Source organism: Malurus melanocephalus, unplaced genomic scaffold, assembly GCF_030028575.1.
Source record: "Malurus melanocephalus ecotype Western Australia unplaced genomic scaffold, MMel_1.1 scaffold_122, whole genome shotgun sequence".
Classification (NCBI taxonomy): domain Eukaryota; kingdom Metazoa; phylum Chordata; class Aves; order Passeriformes; family Maluridae; genus Malurus; species Malurus melanocephalus.
Window position 1 is genome coordinate 1,441,633 of NW_026623354.1, and position 25,242 is coordinate 1,466,874.

Below are 25,242 nucleotides of genomic sequence, written 5' to 3' on the forward strand. Positions count from 1 at the left end.
TTTTTTTTTTTTTTTTCTTTTTCGCAACACTGGAAGATCTAACAGCATTTACAGTCAACAATAATTGCTTCTGAACTGGCATTTAAGATATGTTTGTTTCTTTTAGCAGTGTAAGGGGAAGGTTAAAAACACCATTAACAGTAGCCTAGAGATGATATTGTTTTAAAAGAAAAAGGAATAGGCCAAAACATGCATGAAAACACATATGAATATACTGTGTGTTATTCACTGTTAGAAACTCTGCAGCCTCAGCTATGGATTYTAATTTTGTATTCAAATAACTGACTTAGTGCATATATTTTAAATATTCTGATATAAATTTCAAAATGGGAAAAAAAAAGTAATTACTTTAAAGCAAGCAACATTTTTGCTACTTATTCTAATTCACTGTCCTTCTGTTATCTTCTTTCTTGAAAGACAAGCTGTAAAAAGACAAACCCASCCAGCAGAACTATTTACATACTTTTTGCACAATCTGTGAATAGACATGTTTAATGCTTCTGGAAAGAAGTGACTGTAATACAAAGCAAATTATTAATTTATGAACGTGGCACAATTGATAATACATGCTTACTGCAGCTGTGACTTTCTACTCTACTTGAATGGAATGCTTTTATTATCCTGCCTATGCTCTGAGTCCTGGCAGATGGATGCAGATGTGTGCCATGAAGCCTTTGAAAATTTCAGAATTAAAGGTAGCTAATCTTCCAGAAGCRTCAATGGGAAGGAATATGGAAGGGGTAGAATCCTAAGATATCTGTTTTATAAATGGAAGATACAAACAATTAAAATGTAAAAAGTATTTATTCTCTGTTGCTGTTGTAGCTTCCACTGGGTGCCAACCAGTATTGATGTAAAGCAAACTACAGCTCCCCATATAAATAATTAAGAAAAATTTACTATGAAAATGCAAATCCAAGGCTGTGTTTTGTACTGTGATATGCAGTCCAGATCTGAAAAATTCTTTCTTCATTAGGAAAGTTACTACCCTCATGCCAAGATAAATAAGAGCTCTGATATATGTTTCAAAATGAGASCCTCATTTGTTGCTTATCCAAATAGTATAGAATAGCAAAGTTTAAAAGTTTTAGGATAGACTGTGAGATCCAGTAAAAGAAACAACTGAAATATATTTAAGACTCTAAACCACTGCAGAGAAACAATGTGAATACCTGTATAACAGCACAGTTACCAATCAGCAAAGAAAGCAGGTGGTGTGTTTTYCTGACCAAAGAAAATAGAAAACTTAGATTTAAAACCATAAAAGAATAATCTTTGCTTTAGTAAGCTAAAGGGATCCAGTGAAGCCTTTCCAGATGGAATTAAACAAAATCTTGGATATAAGACTCAAACAGAGATATCACAATGCAAATAGCAAGCTTTGTCCTTATAAAGAACATCTGTTGTGAAGTTGTTTACATTCCTACCAAAGTGGAAAAGGGTATCACTAATTCTCCATTGCAGCCAGACATGTAATSGGGGAGAACAAACTTACTGCTTAATGTTTTTTAATAAACACACAGAGCTTTTTCACTGACTCACTTTTTTTTTCCCCTCGAAAAAACAAATAGGGATTTGGGGCAAAGAGAATCATTCTCATTTCTCATGATACTCATTTYCATATGATTTTCCAGGGATTTATTTCTATATTTGCCATTATTTTATGTTTTATTACATTAATTTTGTAGTCTATTACCTTCCTGTTACAAGGAGGAAACTGGGTGTCCATTCTTGACTGTCTTGCTGAGCAGTCTACTAGAAATGGAGAGCTTCCAGCCTGAGGGTCAGTGTTTTGCTCTCACTCTTCCAGAGATAAAAACGAGACTGTTCTTGGCCTGAGTTCCTCAGGAAATTTGAAATAGGTCAAATTATAGGTCTTTACTGCATTTTAATATTCCCCTTCTGTGTTGTCCTGCTCCAGGTTTTCAGAAGAAGTTTATGTAAAGTGGTGGCCAGTGAGAGCAGGAGAACCAGCATATGAAATATTCTTGATTTACATTGAAAACACTTTATTTGATGGTGCCAAGTTACACTGCTTGCTGAATTTTAACAATGCAGTTTAAAATAGTAGAGTTAAAGCTTGATTTTTAGAAGTGGCATTATACAATTAATTTTTAATAAGTCTGTGATATTTTTAATGTTTTTTTAAATAAATAATTACTGTGTTTCTCAGTGTTTGTGGTTTCTCTCCAATAGAATTACTGCTCAGCACCACATTGCAAGTGATTGGAGCACTCCCTTATATATTTTTATTTTTAACATATACACATACACACACATATATATATGCTATTTCCTGTAAAGGAAATAACCCTTCAACACTGAATTCAGAATGACAGCTGTGAATTTATGCCACAGAACAATTTGGCTTTATTCCTTCATGTAAGGTAGAAAAAAGTTGGTCCAAAACCACATGTCAAATACAAAGACCACCAAGAGCAAAGGCAGACACGCAAGACATAAGTTGGTAAGAAGGTTTACTATAAATAAAACATTTCAAAAGTAAGCASTGTGGTTTGTATATGGAAAAAAAATACTAGCAATGCATAAGACAAAAAAGACAAAATTTATTTGTAACTATAATCCTACAACTTCTGGCTCTTACAATGCATTTCTTATGGTGAAGACCATATTGCATCATCGAACTTTTACCCTGCCACTTCTTTGCTTTCGCCTATTTATTTTTTGGTTTTTGGAAAAATTTTTGAAACAATCTGAGTGCATATGATTTAGAAATAAGTTACAGTAATAATTTTTTTAATAGTGTCTCAAGATTACAAGCAAAATCTTTCTTATCTTCTTCCTACACAAACTAGAGAAGAAACTTGTAGAAGAAACTTTATTATCAGCACAGCAGCCTGATTACAAAGGGCAATTAGTAATTTTGAAGAACACTAAAAAGACATGACCTGATTGCAGAACAGTGATTAAGATACAGATATAGATTAAGATTAGGATGTACTGATATGAGMGACAGAATGAAATTAAAGTCACCTTTCTAGCAGCCAGTGATCTACAAAAGATCTTGTGCTTTGCAGGAGTTCGAGTCGAGCRAAAGTAATGCACATTTTACTTTTATCCTGAACCATTCAGGTTCATGCTATCTCATCCCTTTGTGTGGGAGCCAGCAACTACACACCTTTGGACTGATGGTCTTGATCCTGAATCTGAAATCACTTGTATATGTTTTATATTATCTATAAATTTATATAATCCTGAGTTACTATTGTGAGTAATTTACCATGTGAAAATCAAGCACATGGCAAATAGCTGCAGGAGTCAAAAGCTGTTAGACTTAATGTCAAATGCTTGTCCACTGAATTTTTTTGGTCTCTGAAGGAAACTCTTAGAGAACTGTTAATCGTGCTGAATGGTCATTCTCAGACAGTGAGAAATACAGTTGGAGTCAGACTCTTCTTTCTGAGGAGAGCAGCTCCTTTGCCATAATTAGAGGAGCTGAAGCACCCTCCACAAAACACAGTCATTCCTTTAATAAGTGACACTGAACTCTATCCCAGCCTGCAGCAGCCTTCTCAGCTTGAAACACAAAAGCAGTCAAGTCTCAAAAACTTCAAAGAAAGCTTTTCATTTTATTTTCTCCTTGATCCACTGATAGAGCAGTTCATTTTCTTGAATTKTGTAAAATGACTTTTTCACTCATCAGACCTGTGTAACAAATCAGTCTCAATCACCAAATGTTCCCGTTTGACTCATCTGCTTTTCCTTTGGCCTTTGGGTAGGAAGCTTCACTTCTGAAACATTTTCTAAATTCACTTTTGTGAACTCTTCCCCCTCAGTTGCACTTTGTTCCATTTTAAAAAATAATTGCATTTCCTGCAACATAATGTGCTAGTTTCAGGGTTTTAAATTTTGTCAGAAGCCACATTTTCTTTCTTAGAGCAATGTCTTTCCTTTAAAAAACATCATTTTATTACACACTATCAGCTGTAACATGGTGCCTTTAAGCAGTAAATGCTGTAACATAAGTTTTTTCCAGAATTCTCAGTTTCACTCTGCTAACTTAGAACAGCTTTTTCATTAATGATACATTTGTACTCTCATGTATATTGCTTTGGTTTTGATGGTCAAAGATTTTCTAATTTCTGAATTTTGCTACTGCAGCCTATGCTGAGATAGTATCTCCTTTRAGGAAAACTATAACAACACAGGACTGTCAATAATCCTAATCTTTTTCAGTGTTAAAAAGGCTGGAAATCTATAAAGTTTCATTCCTCCAGGCTTTTTCTGCCTCAAAGCAAATAGGCAAACTTCACACAGTTATTCCCCGCAGGGAATGTAGTCAGTCCTTCCCAAGATGTGAAAGCAAACCCTGTAACGTGAATTATATTTTCAACCAGGTGCTTACATTTCCAGGTGTACTATCCAGTAATGTATAAACTAGAACACTACAGGAACACAGAGCATTGTAAATTTGTACACAATTATGCTCCAGAAGAGTGTAAAAAGGGTTGTGTTGTGATCTTTGCTTACTGGAATTAACTGGGACTGAAACATTGCCTGTTTTACATTTGTGGTGAAACGCAACTGAGCTGAGTCTGATCATTGTAAGTTCCATGGAGTAATTTTTACCGTGTTCYCCTATGTGATAGCAGATTTTAGCTGATTTCCTTAGCTGCTCAGGTTAGACATGAGTCTTCAAAAGATAAGTAGATCTGAGCAGACATAACATTTAGAAAGGATGGTGGTGGTCAGTCTGTAGAGAAAGGAAGAGATAAAGGAAAACAGCTTCTGAATGACACAAAACCAGTGTGGAGCACATGAGAATTAAAGAAGTCAGGGCTGCTTGACTAAAACTGCCTGGATCCTGAGTCAGAACCAATTTGACAGATATGCCCAAATTGGACATGATGTAGTGTCATCTGGCTTTATCCTTCCCAACTATCTTCAGTCTTCTGCTCTTGCTGTGCTGCTTCCCTCTTCCCATTCCATTTTCCATGTGGGCTCCTCTAGCCAGTCATGCACATTTCCTCCTTTTTGAGGTTTCACCGCCCTTTGTGCAGTCTCTGTCCTGTGTCACCTCTGTCTGTGTCCCCGTGTCCCCTCAGCCGTGTCCCCTCAGCCGTGTCCCCMGGCCCTGCCCCRAGCCCATGGAGGCCGAGGCCTGAGGGCAGCGCTGCACCGGAGCCTCCAGGAGCCCTCACAAAGAGCTCAGCYCACAGAGCCCACAGAGCTCCATGAGAAGCCAGAAATGAACCTGAACACTTTGTTCCAGCAAATTCAGTTCACAGAGAAGCAGGCGAGGGAGAAGAGGAATTTCCTCCACCAAGGTGGGCCCCACAGCTGCCATCCTGAGGGGCCTCTCCATTCCAGTCCCACAGGGTATCTCTGAGGGGATTCACATCAGGGAAAAGCAGCCAGGATGTTTTTTTTCACCAACACATTTTTATAAGGAGAGCACTTTTACAAACAGCACACCTTCTTACAGGTTTTCATTGTCTTGCAGCTAAATGCGACATAAACCGAACTTACGAAAAAATTAACCAAACAAGAGAAGAGCTGAGCGCTGCAAAAATTAACTTAGAAACCCAGGTGAGCAGGCATATTTATAGTGCACATAATAATGAAATRCATTGTGTTTACAAATATACGACCTGTTCTTTCAGGAACAGATCCATAAGCACTTTCGAGGAGTGTGCTTCCCCTGCTGAACAGCGCAGCAGGAGGAAACTTGCATTGTGCCTTTCTTTAGGCAATTTTCACTYTGTAGTGAAAAAAGGGTCCATCAACATCCTTCCTCCCACAGATCTCRCCCTTTGGGCTGGCTCCTGGCTGTATTAGGGGCAGGATTACTTTTGGGGCATGGTGTGGGATACCCTGAGTTAGCAGTGCTGCAGTGTGTTAAAACACTTTCCTCCAGTATTCAAAAGCCATCCCATGGTTACCCATTAAAYAAATGCCATTCATTTATGGCCTTTCAGAGAAAATAAGTGGAAACAGTTTCTGTGTTTACTTCACAAGATCTTGAGTCCTATACTGAAGATATTTCTGCCAGCTCACAGTTAAGGCTTACAAATCCTAAGGGTTTTTCTAGGGAGGCCAAAGAAWGAGGAAAGTTTCTGAATCTATTTAGTGGTTTTATTACTCTTTTTCTATTTAATCAAACTGCAGGTGTATTTTCAGATTAAGTCACCGGTTTTGCAGAGTTTTTCACCAATAACACCTGTGGTTGCAAATTATTTAAAAATCCATTTGCTTGTGTCTGAAAATTAAGTCTAAATACCCTCCCCTGTGCTCTTAAGTATCTGYGCTGACAGAATGTGTATTCACAACAGGAAAGCATGTGGAGCCTACTTTGAAGTCAGAACTGTTGGATCCCATCATTTAAATAAACAACTTCAAGAACCTCTGGGAGATTGTCTCATCTAGTTGTGAAAATAAATGTCTGGGGGATGATTTTCATCCTTCCAAAAACAGGCTCTTCTGCCTTTTGTAAAGGACTATAATATATATATATATATAAAATAAATATCAACATTACTGAGAAGGGATCAGAATAAAAGAGAACTCATTTGCAAATATTTACTGGTTGCAAATTGAGACTATAATCACACAGGCAGTTATTCACGTGCCCACATTTATGCATGCCACGATCTCAGAGCCCAAAGGTGCTTTAAAATAGTAACTTGTTTATCCAACACAGATTATTTCTGGATGTTGCTTGTTAGGTGAGGTCCTCAGTAGTCTTTCTCATAAATTTATTTACGAACATAACAATTTTATGATTATACTACTAATATTTTATTGATGCATTATGATTTACAATCAAGGTTTATGTGGTAGGTACAGAAGGTCCCAAGAGTAGAGCCATTCTTGTAAATGACTAATGGGAAGAGCTGAAGAACTATTCCTAATTAAATTTTATGTGCTTTACTGACCAGTATTAATAATATTCTCACTGATGTCCACAAAAATATATTTTACTTGCTTGCCTAGTCTGACATTGATTCATTTATAGATAGGAAATAATACAGAAAACTAGTGGAATAGAAAAATGCATTTCAATAAGACTGTATTTAGGTTTAAAGGTTATATAGTTATTGACGCYATTTAAAGTAATTTATTTTTCACTACAGGAATTAGATTTACATATGTCTGCAATAGTTCATGTAGTTCAAATAATATTTGATAGTGCTGCTCAGCTAATGCTTTTCAATTTATCCCACACCAAATAACTGTAGTTCTTTATAAACACATATCCAACCATGTGCCTGCTCGGCAGCTGATGCCTGACCAAGATGATGAGACTGAGTTCAGAAGTTTTTTGGATTCTATTTCACAGACACTGCCTGTGGTCAATCAAAGAGTCCTGGGAAMCGCAATTTTTTCCTCTCTTCTGTAAAACTAGGTAGCATGTAATTAGAAACTGAATTATAGCATTTTGCTGTTTGTAGYTAAATTATTTCTTTTAAAAATTTGGTTGCAAATGCATAGATGAATTTGGCGTATTACAGATGAGAAACTCCACTGAAGCTAGTTATGAGCAGTAACACTARTACAGGAGTATAAGAACATCTACAATCTTTGAATTAATATGTAAAATTCATTCTCAGCCAATCACGTCCTTCACCCTTAGSATGCTGGGCATATTAGGGGTGAGGAAAAAAATCTAATCCTTTTCTTTCCAGCATTCCAGTCTTCAGGCATTTAATTCCACTAGCATCCTATTTTGATCAGATGCACTTCATCTGTGCCCTCTCCAAAATCATCTGCATTATTTAACTTTAAAATATTTTCATTTTTACTATTGTAATACCACTCTTATTTGCTCTGTTATGCTTGTACACACACAAACACTTGTGTCTTAACCTGACTATTCAATTTGCTTCCTGATCCTTACCCTGTGCCTTTACTCTGTGGGCAAATCTAACTTTGCTTTTCCTTCTCATAGYTCTGAGTCAAGAGGACTTGACATTCCACTCCATCAAATGAATAGTTATCATCCTTTAAGACTCTCCTACACTTAGCTGTTTCCTATTCATTCTTCTTATAGTTCATCCCACCATATATCTGCCCTCAGATTAGACAATGATACAACAAATGTGCTGGAAAAATGAGAATTCTTCAGCAAATTTTGAAAATGCAATGGTTGAATGGCATATCCTCGTGTCAGATAAACTAAAGGTTAAAATTAATTAARTTCTAAATAAATCTCTGTGCAAAATCATAGTTTGGGGCTTGGGGAGTTTATGATCAAACTGTCCATAACCAGCAGGCTAATTTCCGTGACCCTTCATAATCTAAAAATTCCAGAAATTGTGCTCGTAAAAATATCCTGCTCTCCTTTACATATTCCATARTAGCACTGAAGAGTGGATGACATCTGCACCCATTCAGTCAAAAGCAGTCAAAACCCCTGCCTCTCTGATATTATTCTGATATTATTGTCTCATTTGGTAGGGGATGAGCTTTACACAATGAGATGGAGGACAGTGGATTATGTTGGGTAAAAGATCCCATGTGGTAAATATTTTTTCCTGGTTTTAACATGAAAAAAAATTCTCCTAAACCTTGCAGACTTAAAAATGCCATTTTAGATAGATGGAGCACCACTGAATGACTCTTAAAAAAAGTAGACTTTTCAAAAGCTTAGTGGTACACTGAAATGTTATTGAGGTGAAAAAAAAATTGTTATGCTTTTGTAAGTCCAGCTTTATGCCAGATGTTTGTTTAACTGGACCAAGATCATTGTGTACAATTTCAAAGTATTTGAAACAATGAAACAATAAACTTCTTTTTTCCCCTTTTGGAAGATTCAGCATCTGTCTGTAAAGCAGTTCCACTTAGAAGTTCTGAAGAAACGTGAAGACAGCTTAGAAAAACAAAAAGCTGAACTTAYTAATCAAAGAACCAGTCTTCTTAAAATCTTGGTATGTTTCCAGCTGGGTATTCGTACTACTCTTTTCTAGTGTGCAAGAGCAATCAGCTTTAAAATTTGAAAATCTGGAAAAATGAATGTTTTAAATTAGGAAAATATGTTTTTTTATTCTAGGGTATGTAACAATATAGATGTAGATAAATTCTCACTTCTAATTTAAACTGTGATCTAAGCTAGTGTGTGCTGCATTTTATCTACAAAGCAGCTTTGATATTCTTTACTTCATTTTCTAATGTTTACGGCTGTATGACTGAACTCCAATTCGGACAGATTATTTSCTTTGTAAAAGTAAACTAGGAAAGCCTTAAATTGGATTGTCTCATCCACAGTTAAAAATATTGAAAAGGATCAAAGGAAAAACCCAGGGAGGCCCACACCACATTTTAGCAAATGGGGACATTTTAGCAATCCTGACATACCCCAAATCTCTTTCATGCCAGACACACCTCACCACCTCTTCAAAGGTAGCTRCTTATAAGAAGTTTTTCAGTTCTCTCATGTGCTAGCCTGAATATTGCCTTCCACTTACTTTGTTGAGGATTCTTGGATCTGTACAGATGAAGATATACCACAGAGGAGCAGTCTTCTCTGCATATGTATTTGCCCTTTAAATCAGCAGAGCTAAATRTTAAACATTCAGTACAAATCACCAGAATTAAATCTAAATCTTCAGGCCGGTATCTTTTTAACTAWGTAATATTTCTGCAATACCCAAAGTATTCCCAGTATGTTTGAAGTTTGATATATAGGTTATAATTTCTTTTTGTCCTGAATAGAGGGGTCATTTTATTTAACTTAGCAATCAATTAAGATTTCTTAGAAAGAATTTAATATAACCTTTCTGTTTTGAGTATCTTTTTTCCTAGAAAATTTAACAGTGAATTTCTATCAACTATAGCTTTCTTGGTAGTTATTAAGTGAGCKAAAGTAAGTCTGTATTCTTCAGAGAATTGAACAACACTTTTATTTAGTTTAATAACAATCTAAAAAAAAGAACTGTCATACTGTGCTATTGACTTTAAACAGAATTTTCTAATTTCAGTGGGAGAGTTGAATTGAAAATCTGGTTCAATTCTGTAACATAATGTAGTGATTTTTTTAAATGCTCTATTAYCAATAATATCAATTTTTGCAGAGAAAAAAGTTTTAAACAACGGGCATAATGATAGACTGTAGATCATTTTCATGTTAGTCTAGGAAGAAGAAAATATTTTCTTTACTTTCACATTTATTTAATTTATTTACTTTTTGCTTATTTATTTACTTTTGTACTACAAATTTAAGGGTAAAAAAACCCCACTGTGTTTCAGTCTGCCAGAATATTTTAACAAAGACTTTCTTGTTTTTTCACCTAAACATTCAATATTCCCTTTCTTTTTTTCAGAATGATGCAAAGAAAAAAATTACGGAAGAGGAAGATAATTTTACCAGAGAAGTAACAGAATTTAACAATGAATATGGACTAACAAGTAACAGAGATCTTCTTATTAAAAAAAAAGTCAAGACTGAAATAAATGATTTAGACAATGAAGCAGCTCTGTTGAAAAGTGGTAAGTCTTGTATKAAACCAGTTTATCTTGGGTTAACACAAATTGATGAAATATAGCTGTGCAAACCAGTAATTTTAATTCCATTCCCCTGCTGTCTGGAGCTTCCTTTTAGCACTAAATTGAGAGTGTGGTCTGACATACCATATGCTCYTCAGTCCTTTCTGAGGTGAGCACTATGAGGAGAAGAAGCTGACATGCAGAAGTGGCTCCTAGTGTTTAATTGAGCCTGCACAGAGCTCATGGTCATACACAGAAACTGAATAAAGTTTAGAATCACCTATGGCTGAGCTCTGTAGATTTCCTTAACTTCAAAAGAATGGTATGCACAAATGTCTTGTAAGACAAGTCCTTTAGTGCCACATCCAGCTTGATCTCTGAGTTAAGGTGCAGAGTATGGGATCTCTCAGAGCACAGGGTCAGACTGCAGAGCAGCCCTTCCGCAAGGAAATCGGGGTCGTCATGGATCACAAGCTGAACATGAGTCAACGACATCAGAATGCCAACACCACACTGAGACACAAACACACTTCTGACCTCTAAGACATGGAAAATAATTCTCCACTCTATTTGAAGCAGTTAAGCTCTGAGCTGGAGTACTGTGCATTTCATTTTGATCTTTTACTTAAAAAAAAAAAAAAAAAATTTCATTTTGATCTTTTACTTAAAAAAAAAAAAAAAAAAAAAAAAAAAAAAAAAAAAAAAGTGGACCAGCTGGAGAGAATCCACATGGAACCAATGAGAGTGATATCAGGGTTTTAGAGCACACGAGGAGGAAAATGAAAGAATTGTGACTATTTAAGCTATTAAGGAAAAGACTGATGAAAGATAGATATCAGTCRTTAAATTAAGTATCCTGTAGAAAGGAAATTAATGTATTCTCTATAGCTATAGTGAACAGAATAAAAAGTAACAAGTATAAAGCACAAAARGGGAGAGTCTGTCTGACAGCTCAGAAATCTTGCTAAGAACAGTGGACCACTGAAACACACTGCCTTGAAGATTCCATTAACAAAGGAATTAGGAATGTCCACTACTAAAGGTCTTTAAGAAAAGTTTAAACCAGCATTTGTCAGAAATGACACAAGTACAACTGATCCTGCCTTCAGGAGAAGGAATACAKTAGATAGCTCCTCAAAGTCTTTTCCAGCCTCGTGATTTGTCAAGTGACAGCACTTTCAATTCCCCCATCTGCTATAAAGTAACTGAAAAAGGACTATCCATTGGAGGTGGCACCTTCTTTCTTATTTTCTGTAGCTATGATACTAATCTACAGCTGTATTTGGTGTCAAATGCTACTTTTAGCATTTAATTTTTACATACCTAAGCAGACTGGAGCAGTTAAAAGATCAGTAGTATCTGAAGGGTGACCCAAATTTCCCTCTAAGTTCAGTTACCATCTCAATTCCTTCCTTTAATTGCACCTTTCTCGAGGTACAATTTGTCTGTTGTTTTTTTTTAATCTGCTACACTCCTGGGCACACTGACAATCCTGAAGTGAAAAGTTTAAGGAACTCATAACAAGGAAATTATGTGAGGACCACCAATTGTTAGAAAAAACAATCAAAATTAATTCCAGATTCTGTCAATAGTACGGTTCAAGTATATATAACACTAAACAAACTAAGAAGTTTTATCTTTTCAGTCTTGCTGAGAGGTGTCTGTWCTCCACCTATTCAATCAGTCATCTTTCTTTATAGCTGAGGTAACTCTAAAGCAAAACATTCCTTTTATGCCCAGACAACAAAATACGTTGAACAGCTTAATAACATTTAAAAAAATCCTTTCATAGCTATGAATACATTATATGACATATAATTTCCTGTGAACTGGGTTTTATATGAATTATTTTAGTTCATTTTGGTTTTATATTTAAGGTTCTTTTGACTAGCTGAAGATTGGTAGAAGTAGTTAAGAATATTTAAGATTGCATCATGGATGCTGAAACTGCAATGCATTTTAATTTAAAAYGTATTTTTTCTTAGAAATGGAGTCAATGGAACATAAAAATGTTCAGTTAAATGCACTCCAGCTGCAGAAGAATGAATTAAAACAGGATTTATTTGCTCTCCAAAGTGAGCTCAAAGGTGTGTCTGATAAGTACTTGCTATGATAATTATTTCTGGCTTGACAAATGCTTCTGAAAAATGTTTTTTGTCATTTTTTTCAAGAACAAGGAATCATAGTAACAAATTTTAATTTAGTTTTAAAAATATGTAATAATTTTTTTAAGCATGGTTATAACAAATACTAATTTCAGTTAGATTTACTTTTAATGTCATTGATACTGAGGTCCACATATTTRCTGAATCATGAGCTATAAATATAAAAAATATTTTGCTTCTGCTAGTAAGCCATTTACTTAAATGGAGAATTTAATGTTTCAAAGAAGTTAAAATCAACATAAACCTTGTTTAAAACCTTCCATGTCAAAGGTGATCACACCACTAGGGAATACTTTGAAATCYGGATTAAAACAATGTTATCTAGAATGCTTTAGTATCTTTTTCTACAGATATCTAAGTAACATGTCACAGTAAGAGCTAAGAAAAGCAGTAAATATGATCATAAATTGTTTGGAAAAAGGAGTGAAAATTTTTAGATTGCAATATGTGATTACAATAATAATAAAATAACTAATTTTCTTTATTTAGATGCCTTTACCCTTCAAAGAGTTTCATTAAGAAATATTAGGAAATAYAAATTTAGACTATGTAGAAGGTCTTTGAATATGAATGATTAATATATATTTATAGGGTAATTCTGATTTCATGTTTAGACCTTGAGAAAGTAATCAGGGAGGCTGAAAGAATGACRAAAGATTTAGAAGCAGAAAAAGTCCAAGTCATTGAAAAACCTCAGACTGATCCTGAATGTTTAAGGTAAGAGTCTCATGTTAATTAGTTGTAAATTTAATTTTAGGACTGTAACTGCAGTCTACCCCTGGGGGCAATGACTATTTTACCTTTCATGTGCAATATTCCTTCTGAAATCAGAAGAAGCCTTCTTTTTTTATTAGGCAACCCCAGTTCCTGTTKTTTATTACAGCATTTCACCCTCACATACATACTCCAATGAACTAAAAAGTGGAAGAGTTTCAAACTCAGAGAAAGAACAAAATGCTGCTGCTTGGGTGGAAGACCATTCCKGAGGAGTTGTAAATATGGTGATGTGCACAAAGTACTGATGGACGACCCAATGCTAAACTTATTTGTGCTGCCTGRCTGTTCAGAGGCTGATTGCAATGGAATGGACTGGCCACAGGAACGTCCTCAGGCAGCTGGGACATGTGTTGGAGCCACTAAATGTAGATTTATTTTCTCTCTGATCTCTACTATCCGTTCTAGTTTGCCTTCTAATTGAGCTTGTTTAGAACAACATTTGAGGACTTTACTGAGACAGAGAAGACCTAGCACAGTCTCCATTAACAGTGAAGAGTAACTGAGTGGTAACAATTCATTTTTTGTCACTCTGCTTAACTGAAGCTTTAGGTTTTCACTTTACAGAAAATAATGTAATGATTTTTTTAAAAAATCTCCCAGTGCAGGAAGCTCCATATCACAGAATTGACCATCTTTTTTTCTGAAATATTTTATGATGTTCCAGATGGATGTGCCTATTTGAAAACATTTAACAGACAATGCAAAGGAACTCCTCTACACAATTTTTATTACCATCACTGTTTTTTTTTTCCTGTATATTCCTAAGCTTTTGACAAAAATAAATAAATATAGTGGACTTTTTTTTTTTTCTTCTGAAAACTTTCAATGGAAAGTTATAACTTTGCAGAGAACCCTAGCAATTTTCTGAAAGACGATTTGGTAATGACCCATTTTTTGCTGAATATCTGTTTTTGAAAGAAAATGATATATCAGCCCTATTAGTAACTCTCTTCAACCTCTTACATGGTGTTGAGACATGGCCAAAATTCCCTCAGCATAAAAATTAATTAGCTCACAATCCTGCATACAGTAGCAAAAAATTTGCATTCAACATATACGTAGAAGACACAGTGTAAATAATAATAACAGTAACGATTCTCTAGGACAGCACGTTATAACTCACTGGTTTACATTATTCATTCAATCGTGATATATTAGGGTTTGTGATACATGAGGTTGTCAGCTTCCTTCCAAATAATATACTTCTCTTGGAATAGTTTAGTGCCACGATGCCACTGAATACCCAAATTTGTGTAATTAGTTTTCTATAACAAGTTTCCTGGATTCAAGGTACAGAAGAAGCCAACATTATCATGCTCTTAATTCCCAGCTCTGCCACTGAGATCCTTGGGATCAATCAAATCCATGCCTGYCTGTCTGTCTGTCTGTGTAGTRACATTAACTCAGAGCKCTGCAGAATGACRCTTTGGTTTTCTCTGGRTGGAAAACTGGATAAAACATATTAAATTCTATTCACTGCAAAATCAGCAAGTGTCATTTACAACCAAARCAAGAAGGATGATGAGATTTTCTTATTTCATGAAATGCCTCCTTTTAGGGTCAAGATAAGCTAACATTATTTGATAATTGCATGTAGTGCAAAAGATAAAGTGCTCCTACTGCTATTATCACTATCACAAAATGCAAACACTTCTTGAGGTCTAGTAATATACTAAATAAATTTTCTTAAAATTGAAACACTTTTYCATTTCAGATACTGGAAAAACTTTAGGACAGATTTGCCTAAATCATATTTTTATCTTGCACTTGCTTTTGATCMGAAAAGCTCAATGCTTTATAGGGAGAGATAGCCCTGAATAAGTTAACTCAAATGCCAGAAGCAACAGAGCTATGCTGCTGTATTTCCATGTCAGCACTAATAGATTCTGCTTCTCAGTAGGGCCAAGCAGGCAAGCCTCATTTTCCTTCCTCTCCATGTCAGTGCTGAGCTCTATATAACCATCCCAAACCTTATCAGACTCATACAACTACAACAGTTGTTTGTTTTGTTTTGTTTTATAAATTTAACAAAGCCTACTGTTTACTTCTTGATTTGGATTACTGACTTGAAAGAATGAAAGGGGATTAATAAATAGTCCCCTGGAAGGTACCTGATCACTCTCCAGCACCTACATATCATCAAGAGAATGGAGCYAGGATCTGCACAGTAGAAGAAAAGGCAAAAAAGCAGAATTTGAAAGAARAGGATTTAGAATGGATTTAAGGAAAAAAAGTATTTTCATCATGAGGAGGCAAAGGTTTGCATAGTTTTCATCCTTGAAGGCTTTACTTCTCGAGATATACACAAGTATGTGGCTGTATCTTAACAGGAGTCAATTTTGGTCATGTTAAAATCAATGTGATTGACCCTTCTGTGTCTGAGAAACAACCTTTTTTAGCCTAACAAGATTAGGTTTTTTATCCCCATACAGAGTTTATTGCAAGAATAGAACACCAGTTTTCACTGAAAATCTTYTTTTATTATACATAAAGATGATAATATTTTAACACAAGTAATATGGCTTAAGACCACTTTTTTTTTTTTTTCTATGAAATAAGCACAATAGTTTTGTTTTTACTGAACTGGAAACCACACCACTATAAATGGTAAAAACACTGATTTTTTTATGCTTCCTTAAAACAAATGTGAGAGACAGTCAGCATCAATAACCTGATATATGTAGCTCCCAAATCACCCTGCAAGTCTGTTACTGCATCACATGTCTAGTCCCAGCTTAAAAATCGATATCAAAAGTAGCTGGCAAGGCAAGAATCTTCATTGCAATTAAGTMTATATCTAAAAGTAAATTGCGTTTCAGCTGAAGAGTGTAGCYAGCTAATTCAAATTACAGCAATTCATCTTTGATCTGAGAAAAATGCCCCATACCACRTCTGCAGTTTCATAAAATTTCTCTCGAATCCATCAAAGAATGACAAAGGGTCATGAGAAGCTCACACTGGTAATTCCAGCAGCTGTTGGGGCTGCAGTTAGAGGCTTGTTCTGACACATATTTGATGCAGAAAAAAGCCACCCAGAACTGGAATGTTAAGCACAATTGTAGTTAGCAGGCACCTTGGAAAAGGCACCTCTCAAGATACAGGTGCATAATTCAGATATGTTTTTAAGAAAAGAGGGTCTTCTTCTTTTTTTTTTTTCCTCCCCCAAAGAGAGCTGCAATTAAGACCAAAAGCCTTTTTTTAATCGTCTTTTCTGCCAATGCCAACCTCAAACACAAAAGAGCAAGAAACAACTTTGGCCTCAGCTCTCTGGTGTCCCATTTCCCTGGCAGGTAGTGAGTAACACCACTTAAGTGGAACAATGCAGGAATCAAGCAGAGACTAACTGATACCAGTAAATTCCTAACAATGTCATTTCACTATTATATTAATTGATATTACTATATTAATTATTTATCCTCTTTCACATCTTAATTTTAAATTTATGTGTTGCCTTAAGTAAAACAGCCTAGAATTAATTTTAGTTGAAGTTTATTTAGGCTAGAACCAGATCATTTCTATCTAAAATAGATATTTTTCAACCTATTTAAAAGGTAGAATAAGGATAGAATGCTTCTTTGAAACCTGAATTTCTTTTCTACTTTGGAAAAGAAATAGCAGAAAGGAAATGCATGAAATCTGCTTAYTTTGTAAATAGTTCACAGCTTTGTATACTTTTCTAAATCCTAAAAATACAGTATTCCTTCTTATACTTCATAATCCAGAAAAATAAACTCCATTACCCAAATTAGGAAGGAAAAAGTAATTCTTCCTTTCATACCAATCATACAGGAAACATATTCCTTAGAACTGAGCAAATTGTTCATGCAAACAGCAAAAACTGCCTAAGCTTCTGGTGGGTTAAAACATTTTTTTTGCAATTTAATGTGATGTTAAATTTTACAATCAGAAAACATCAATCTCTGGGGTAATAGATGTGTTCAAAATGAGTTTTTCAATGGCAATCTCCTCATTGATTTTTTGAGCTTTTCTTCTTAATAGCAGTGCCTAGTGGAACTATTATAGTTTGAATTATGTTAAAATAGCTTCCCATTATGAATTGCAGTATGGATTTACAAAAAGTAGATCAAATCTGACTAATGATGTCTTTCTTTGATAAGACAACAGATAGGTTAGACAAAGAAAATTCAAATGCCGTCCATCTGGACATTAATAAAGAATTTGGTGTTATCCCATGTGGAAAACTGCTAGCTAACCTAGGAAAGACATACTAAAAACATTAAGTAAGGAAATGACTAACAGTAACAGTCATAGGTCTGCAATTAAAAATTCTGGGACTCAAAGGTAACAACAGTCACAGTTGGTCTTGCTTAATGTTTTAAGTAATGACTCAAGAGTAGAAAGTGTTTTAAGACAACAGGATCTTAATTAAAAAACTCTACACCTTGTAGAAGAGTCACTGAAAAAGAGGAGGAATGTAATTTTATGCAGTGCAAGTTTATCTACTTGTACACAATTAAGGACTTCAGTAATAGGTACTTGGAAGCAGAGAGGTTTGAGCATATTATGTGAGAAAAATACAGCTATAAACATCAAAAGAGAATATAGCTGTGCACAAGATAAAAGCAAGATTTATTTCCAGCAAAAAACAGGAGGGTGTAAAGAATGCTTTGTACAAATCTCTCACCTACTTGTCAAAAAAGATACATTCAACCTGGACGATGAGCCCATAAAGCAGAATGAAACAAGGACAATTCTTAACCCTTTTCTGAGAATATTATACACATGAAGAAAGTAGTACCTTACAGAGATACTAATTTCAGCACTAGGGTAACCATATTAGTTTACCCAATTAAGATCTAATTTTCTCTATCCAACAGAAAAATCAAGATAATTGAGCTAGAAGAATGACTGACCCCTATTTACTTKCCCTGTCTTTCAATGGGAAGTTTATTGATTCTAGAAAAATGTTTYATTTCACATCTCACATACATGCTTGTGTATTTTTTTCTTTCCTGTGTAGCTCATTCTTACAGTTCCTATGGAAAATAGGCCATACAACAATAGGCTGCACAAAAGCAAATCTCATCCTAAATTTAATTCAGTGTGCCTTACCCTTTCCATGTTTATTCATCTATTATTATATAGTCCTTAAAGATGTCTTGTGATGTTTTATGTAAAATACCACCACACTTTTCAGGACGTTTAACTACTCTTATAAATAGTTTTCTGACAGCATTCAGAAAATGCAAGCTTTAAACAATGATAACTCTTTATTTTACATTTGACATTCAGGACAACAAAATCAGAAACTTCCCTATTTTACCTGTTGGCTCTATTTCTTTTAGTTTACATTTGATTTCCATTGTTATGGAGTCTAGTACCTTCTTTGTGTTCACATTTCATCTTCTTGCTAGAATTTATTACTACTAGATCACTTGCTTAATTTTTATTAGCCTTCTGCTCCATCAAGCATAAACTTTCATATTTAATTGTATAACTCAAGTACTTGACTTCATATTTTGGGATACTGAATTCCATTTAGAACTTGTTTTCCCTCTTCCTCAATCAATAGTCTGATAATAGTCTGAAATTTATTGACTTCTTCTGCTGTATCAATWGCATTTTCTGTTTAGTAGTGTCAGCAAATTGTAAATACCCAGTAAAATCTTKCTCTCACTATAGAAACATACACATTAATTTAATCCCAGCACAGAACATAGAGAGAATTTCCTCTACTTGAGCTTGAGACAATAAACAAAAGTCTTCAATACTTTTCTTCAGTCCCAATAAAGTCTTAAAAACTTGATAAATGTATTTCCTGACGTTTTTGATGAAAGAAAAGAAAAGACTCTCAAGTTATATAAAACTTCTTAAGGAGTTTTCATTTTGTACCATGTATTCTATTCCCTGTATTTCAGTGTCAAGAAATACTGTTTTAAAATACACCATAATGTTTTCCCTCAAATTTATGATTAAAAAATATAATGGTGGTCATAAACAAGGCAAAGACAGAAAGAGAATACAGAAAAAAATTTTACTTGTGTCAGCAAAGCATAACTAAGAGACAGTCTGCCCTTTCTGCAACWCCAACAACAACTAGTTGGGTCTTTCACACCCACTAGAAAATTTTAAAAATACTCTAAAACCACATATTAACCCTGCCTTCTTCAGAAATTATTTCTCCTTTGAGACATCTTTACATAAAGTTATTCTTGGAATGCAAGTTTTGGATACTGAAGTCTTGATCCAGTCATTTGAATCTATGGATGATTTTYAGAGACATCTGTTTGACAGTAACATTATTTTCTTCATAGTTCAATTTATAATACCAGCATGTATTGATTTCAAATTATTTTTCCTCTTTGCCATGTGACTATATAGAGCTGAAATTTAAGAAGAATGTGTATCAACCACAAATGCCAATGACATTTAATAGCTGGGCTCATTTCAAAGCTGCAAAATCGATCATCTTCAGCAAATCCCCTCCTTCTTCATCTCTGTCACTTCTAGCATTCAAGACTAATGGAAAATGGGCCATTGATAGCAGAACTCAGTGTAGGACAAGACAGCATCCAAAAAATGCTGATGTTGTTGTCCCACCTGTTTGATTTAAGGCTAGGTTTAGCCATTGCAAATATGGCATTTCAGCTCCAGATGTTCATTAGAGCCTGTGATGCTGAAACTTGCCAAGACACTGTTAGTCTTGGGCCATGACTTATTTTAAAGATATATTTTATTGTCACCAAAGAGAACAGAATGCTAAAAATAAAGCAAAACCAAAGCACATGGGGGCCAAATGCTAATGTGATTTTTCAGATTATTTTTCCTATGAGATCTGCCCTTTTTCATAGTCATAAAAGGGRTATAATTGTCAAATTAATCCTTGTTCTAGCAAAAGTTACATCTTTTTCCATTTTCAGAGGTGACAGAAAACCTGCCTTCCATCTAGACAGTATAGTTTCATGAATAATTGGTTTGCACATTCAATCTGATAGTGGAAAGATGAATATGAACATCCTGCTTATCTTAAATGTAAAATGAAAAAACGAAATCTGCTTTCAGGTTAAACATTTTTTTTTAATAGTTCCATTGTCTCACATTCCTTCTGGTAAAACTTCATCATTTATTCAGTAACTCAGGCGTCTCCAACGCATTAATTTTGTAGACTGTAACCTAACAGACAGCTCTTATTTTGTGAGTATAATATTCCTGGCACATACTGTAATTATCTAGCTTCTAAATAAGAAAGAAAGAAGACCTGAAAGCAGAATCAATTGATTAATGTAAGAATTAAACACCACATTTGAATGAATGTCTTTTATCACCACTACCTGGTGCCATGTAAGGAATTGTGCTGTCACTACGTTTAGAAGTTTTATAAAATATTTTAAATAAAATTTTAAAATCCATGCACAAAATGTTAGTTTCAAAGCACATCATCAATAGTAATTAATTCACAATGCCAAGACACAGATAAGCAACTCCTACTGCTTATCTTCTGGTTCTTCTATCCCTAATGTAGCCTAGCATGGACTGGTATTATTCTTAGCTCACAAGTAGCAAGTAGGCTGTGCATCAGTTTTACTATGTGAAAGACAATGAGAGTGCATTTTCTCTGAGCTCAACAGGTTTTGTCTTTTCCTAAGGTAAATTAGRGAAAGTAGGGCTTTTGTTTGTCTCAAGCAAATTAGGATTCTAATATCACACTAACAGAGAACACAGAGAGAAAAAAACACAAGACAAGGCAATGAAGTTAAGTAGATTAATCAAGATCACAAGCTCATCTTAGACCTTGAAATGAACTTCTCTCAATGAAATGGCATGAAAACTAACAGTTTTCAGTGAAAATTTCTCAAAGTGTAGTTCAAAATTCCCTTCTATTTGATACTTTTATGTGTTATGACAAACATTTCTGAAAGGAGGGGTATTTACTGCTTTACAATGCAAGCACACAGAGCTCATGCTTTTTCCATATTGGTGTTAAGATATTTTTATTTGCCACATGAACAGCAGAATTAACTTCCAGTCCAGTCTTACACTGTTGTTCTAAAGCTGCACAGTGACTAAGCTATTCGTCTATTTAAAGACGTATCTTTTACTTTTAATAAAGCCATTTTCTGTGTAGAAAAATCAACTCTATTTGCAGTAGGACAGGTAAAAAGGTGCATCATCTCTATAAAAAGCTCAAATAATTTATCATCTACTATAGTACAGAAAAGCAAAAATAGTTGCTACCTTCTGTTTCAGCTTCAGAAGAAACAAGGTCCTGCTTTGGTTTAGCTATTTAATGTCAAGTAGAATATATACTTTCCTTCCATTTTTTTTCAGTCTGTTTGTACATTCCAGAATATTTTGGTTGTTTCCTGAAACTGTATTAAGGGTAAACAACTTTATCTTTGTCATTATACTTTTCTTATGACAGCCATGGAAAGACTCAGAATAATCTCATCACCTTGAATTTATCAGCCCACTGAAAGCTCTGGCATAGATTTCTCTGGGCCTACCAAGTATTAATTTAAACCTCTACACTCATTGATGTGCTAAGTTTAGGTATCTCCATKCAGCAGGACTAAACAATCTTTTGAGTGGAGAAATAGCTATATTAAAATTAAATCCTTATTGTAGAAAAGTTGGAGAACTGGCTGAGACTATTGGGAAACACTAAGTGCTGAAGAATGGTGGGAGCAGTGGGGACAGAACAGGAACACCACTGTGGAGTCTGTGGAGGAGTATGGAGCAATGCTGGCACAGGGTCAGGCAGAGCATCCACCTAATCCAAAATTCTGTCTCCAACAGAGGCTACAAGAGGATACCCAGGAAAAATAAGAACAGTAACATATGGGACTTTCTAAGTATCACCATTCCAATTCACATGTTTAAATAAGTAAAACGATGACTAATAAGGCCATCTATCTTCCACAGTTTATGGAAACAACACAATCCGCAAATTTGTCTAAGTAGCAAATTTAAATCCTAACCAGGAAAATAGATCAATGAGGCCTTCCTCACACAAGTCAAATTCACTGTTGTGACCAAAACTGAAAAAATAGTTACCCAGCAACACCTCTCTGACCTGAAAATTTATTTGGTTTTGGACAGACTTAAGAAAGAGCTGGAAAAATGCAAAGATGATAATTGGGAAAGTGTCTGCGAGACTCTTCAAACAGAAATTGAAATTCTGCAAATGGTATGCCATTTTCATTACAGATTTTAAGTGTTTGATAATTTTAGTTTTAAAGGTGTCCTTTAGGATGATTAGCAGCAATTTTAGATAAGCAGTTTATTATACTATGTACACTCCTAAATATCCTCTTGGTGCATACATGCACCAATATTAATTTGTTTTAGCTTATATCCAAACATCCAGGAATATAATTTCTAGGAAAAAGAAAAGCACAAGGAAGACTTTAGAGATATGGTTTTAGCACTAGAAAGATGTACTGGGGGAACGAATAGAAATCATTAGTTTATTGAAAGCTGCAAAAGGTTATGCATTTAGGAGCAAAATTAACCTTTACCTCCAGCTGCCAGTTAAATGGAAGATGGGCATATGGAGAAATAGGATGATAATAGCATCCTTTCATCTAGTATTTTATTTTGTCTACTCATAAATTCCTTACAAAAACTTATTAAAATGTGTTTTGCTCTAAATGTCAATCYTAATTTCAAATTTCTTGATTGTCAGTCTGTGTAACAATACAAAGAGAAAARATATTTCGAAGTCCCATTTGGGAAACAAAGGGGTTTTAAAGGTTCATTTCAGAGCCCCTGATTGAGCTGTMTGAAGACACAGCTGCCACTACCATCAAGCAGAATGACAGTCCTGAGAAATTTACATTATTCACTTTTATAACCACTTTCAAATTTCTGTGAAGTAATGTAATTTATTTGCATTTTCTCGGTTATTTTTTCATTAATTTCTTCAGAAAGAAAAATAAAACACCTCAATGTTTAAAAATTTCTCTAAAAACATACTAAGCTTTTAAGATTWAATTTGCTATAATTCCATTCTTTCTCTTTTCCAGAATTTATCACAAAAGAAGTCTTCAGGGAAGTGAGTAATAWGTGGCATATGATATGGAGCATCATAGAAGCAAGTCTGAGCATTTKTAAACCATTTTACTCAAGTTCTATCAGATTTGCTTTTATTTTTCATTTGATTAATTCACAGTTTGTATCTGTCTTTAGTTTTCATTAAAATAAAATTTTATTTCATTTAGAAGTGAGGGGAGGTTTGTATTCAGGTTCAGCAGCTGTCCCTCTATAAGTTCTTCTTTGTGGCCCATGGATCACAGCACATGGGAAACTACACATAAAGCTCAGTTCCTACGTTACTAGCTCTTTTCTTTATAAACTATTTTTTTCAAATGAATGGTCTTCTATATCTAAAGGTAGTGACATGGTCTTATTTGACAGGAAGACTGCTATTACCATCAATAACCCTTAACAGGGGCTGTGACTATTTCGTTTATTCCTTGACAACGCAATTCTGTAATGAATTCCCTGAAATAGCTCAGCTCCAGCAATCCTGCTTGCCAGTCCAGAAAAGTTTCCAAATCTACAGAGCTGTAGGTACCTCCAGTGGTGACAAGTCAGTCTATTACTATTTAGCACTTGCCTTCTGATAACGTGAGAAATCTTCTTTTCTCCCTCTCCCACGACCCACAAAATACCAGGTCCTAACTTCAGCACATAACAACAAAGATAGAACCTTATGCTAAATGAAAAGTCCACATTTCTAGAGAATTGGTGAAGATTTGTGGTTGAATCAGAATCCCTGTTCATTCAAGCATGCAGGATGTATAACTGTAACAGCATTTCCCAACCTCCCAGTGGGAACTGACTTTATCATTCAGGTGCTTACAGTAAAACCATATAAAAACATTCACTCTGCTCAGCCCGAGCCCACTCTGTGGCCATTGTCTCATCACATCCCACTGGGTGTACAAATATTTTTCAGTGCTTCTCCCCWAGGGGAGGGCTGGATAATTGTTCTTCACTCGTTTTTCTACACCCAGAGCCCTCCAAGTGAGTGTCTGTCACACACAAACCTGCAAAAGACGTTTTATTAAGAAGGGAGGAATAAATCCCTTTTGGAACCTGACCAAATTCTGCCTTAGATAGATAAAGTTTTTCCTCTTGGGACACAGCTGCAGTTTGAAGTTTGGCAAGGTTTGATCTGCAGCACTGGTATCAAAGAGTCTTCTGATCCACTGGGTTAGCTAGCATAATTCCAATTGGTGGGGATTATCATGGTTAATAACTGGTGCTGTTGGAGCTGACATCCTTATAAGACTTTTTTTTGTCTCTGGCCTAAGAGAGATCTTCTTAAGATTGCTTGATTTGAAACAACTTAGTCCCTCAGACTTCTATGGGGCCATCTGACTTTTAAAGTAGGCAACTACGGCTTGTGGGTTTTGAGCAAATCCATGGTGTACTACTAAAAATGCAGCTACATATCCAAACACCTGCAGGCAGCTAAAGCAGTGCTGATTCTGAATTTAACTGATGAAGCATCAATTAAAATTTTGGATTTGTTAGAACGGTGAGTTTATCTTGATCATTTTATTYATTTAAGGGAACTTGCTTATGTTAAGTGTATTTGGTAGTCAACAGGAAAAAACTTCTTTTTAACTTTGTGCTTGTCTGCTTATAGTTGCTTTAATTTACAAGAATCCTTGAATTTCTTTGGCAATGGTCTCATTTATACAGCTCTTTGGTCCATATAGATGAAATACTCAGAACATAAACCAGAGCTCATTGACTTACACCAAAATTTCAAMTATACTTTGGAGGTAAGTGGAATGAGGAATAGCCTCCAATAGCAACCAATTAATACTATAAATTAATGTCCCTAAATCAACTGAAAAATCATGTGGAAAAAAAAAAAATTGTT

At 35.0% G+C, this 25,242-nt stretch overlaps 1 protein-coding gene across 1 annotated transcript; it reads left to right on the forward strand.

Moving 5' to 3' along the window:
- The first annotated feature begins 5,209 nt into the window (after positions 1-5,209).
- On the forward strand, positions 5,210-23,404 carry CCDC172 (coiled-coil domain containing 172). Its single transcript, XM_057370307.1, has 8 exons — positions 5,210-5,288; positions 5,465-5,550; positions 8,772-8,888; positions 10,281-10,446; positions 12,429-12,530; positions 13,223-13,325; positions 22,446-22,533; positions 23,372-23,404. The coding sequence occupies exons 1-8, from the start codon at positions 5,210-5,212 to the stop codon at positions 23,402-23,404; spliced, it is 774 nt and encodes a 257-aa protein (XP_057226290.1).
- Positions 23,405-25,242: the final 1,838 nt, after the last annotated feature.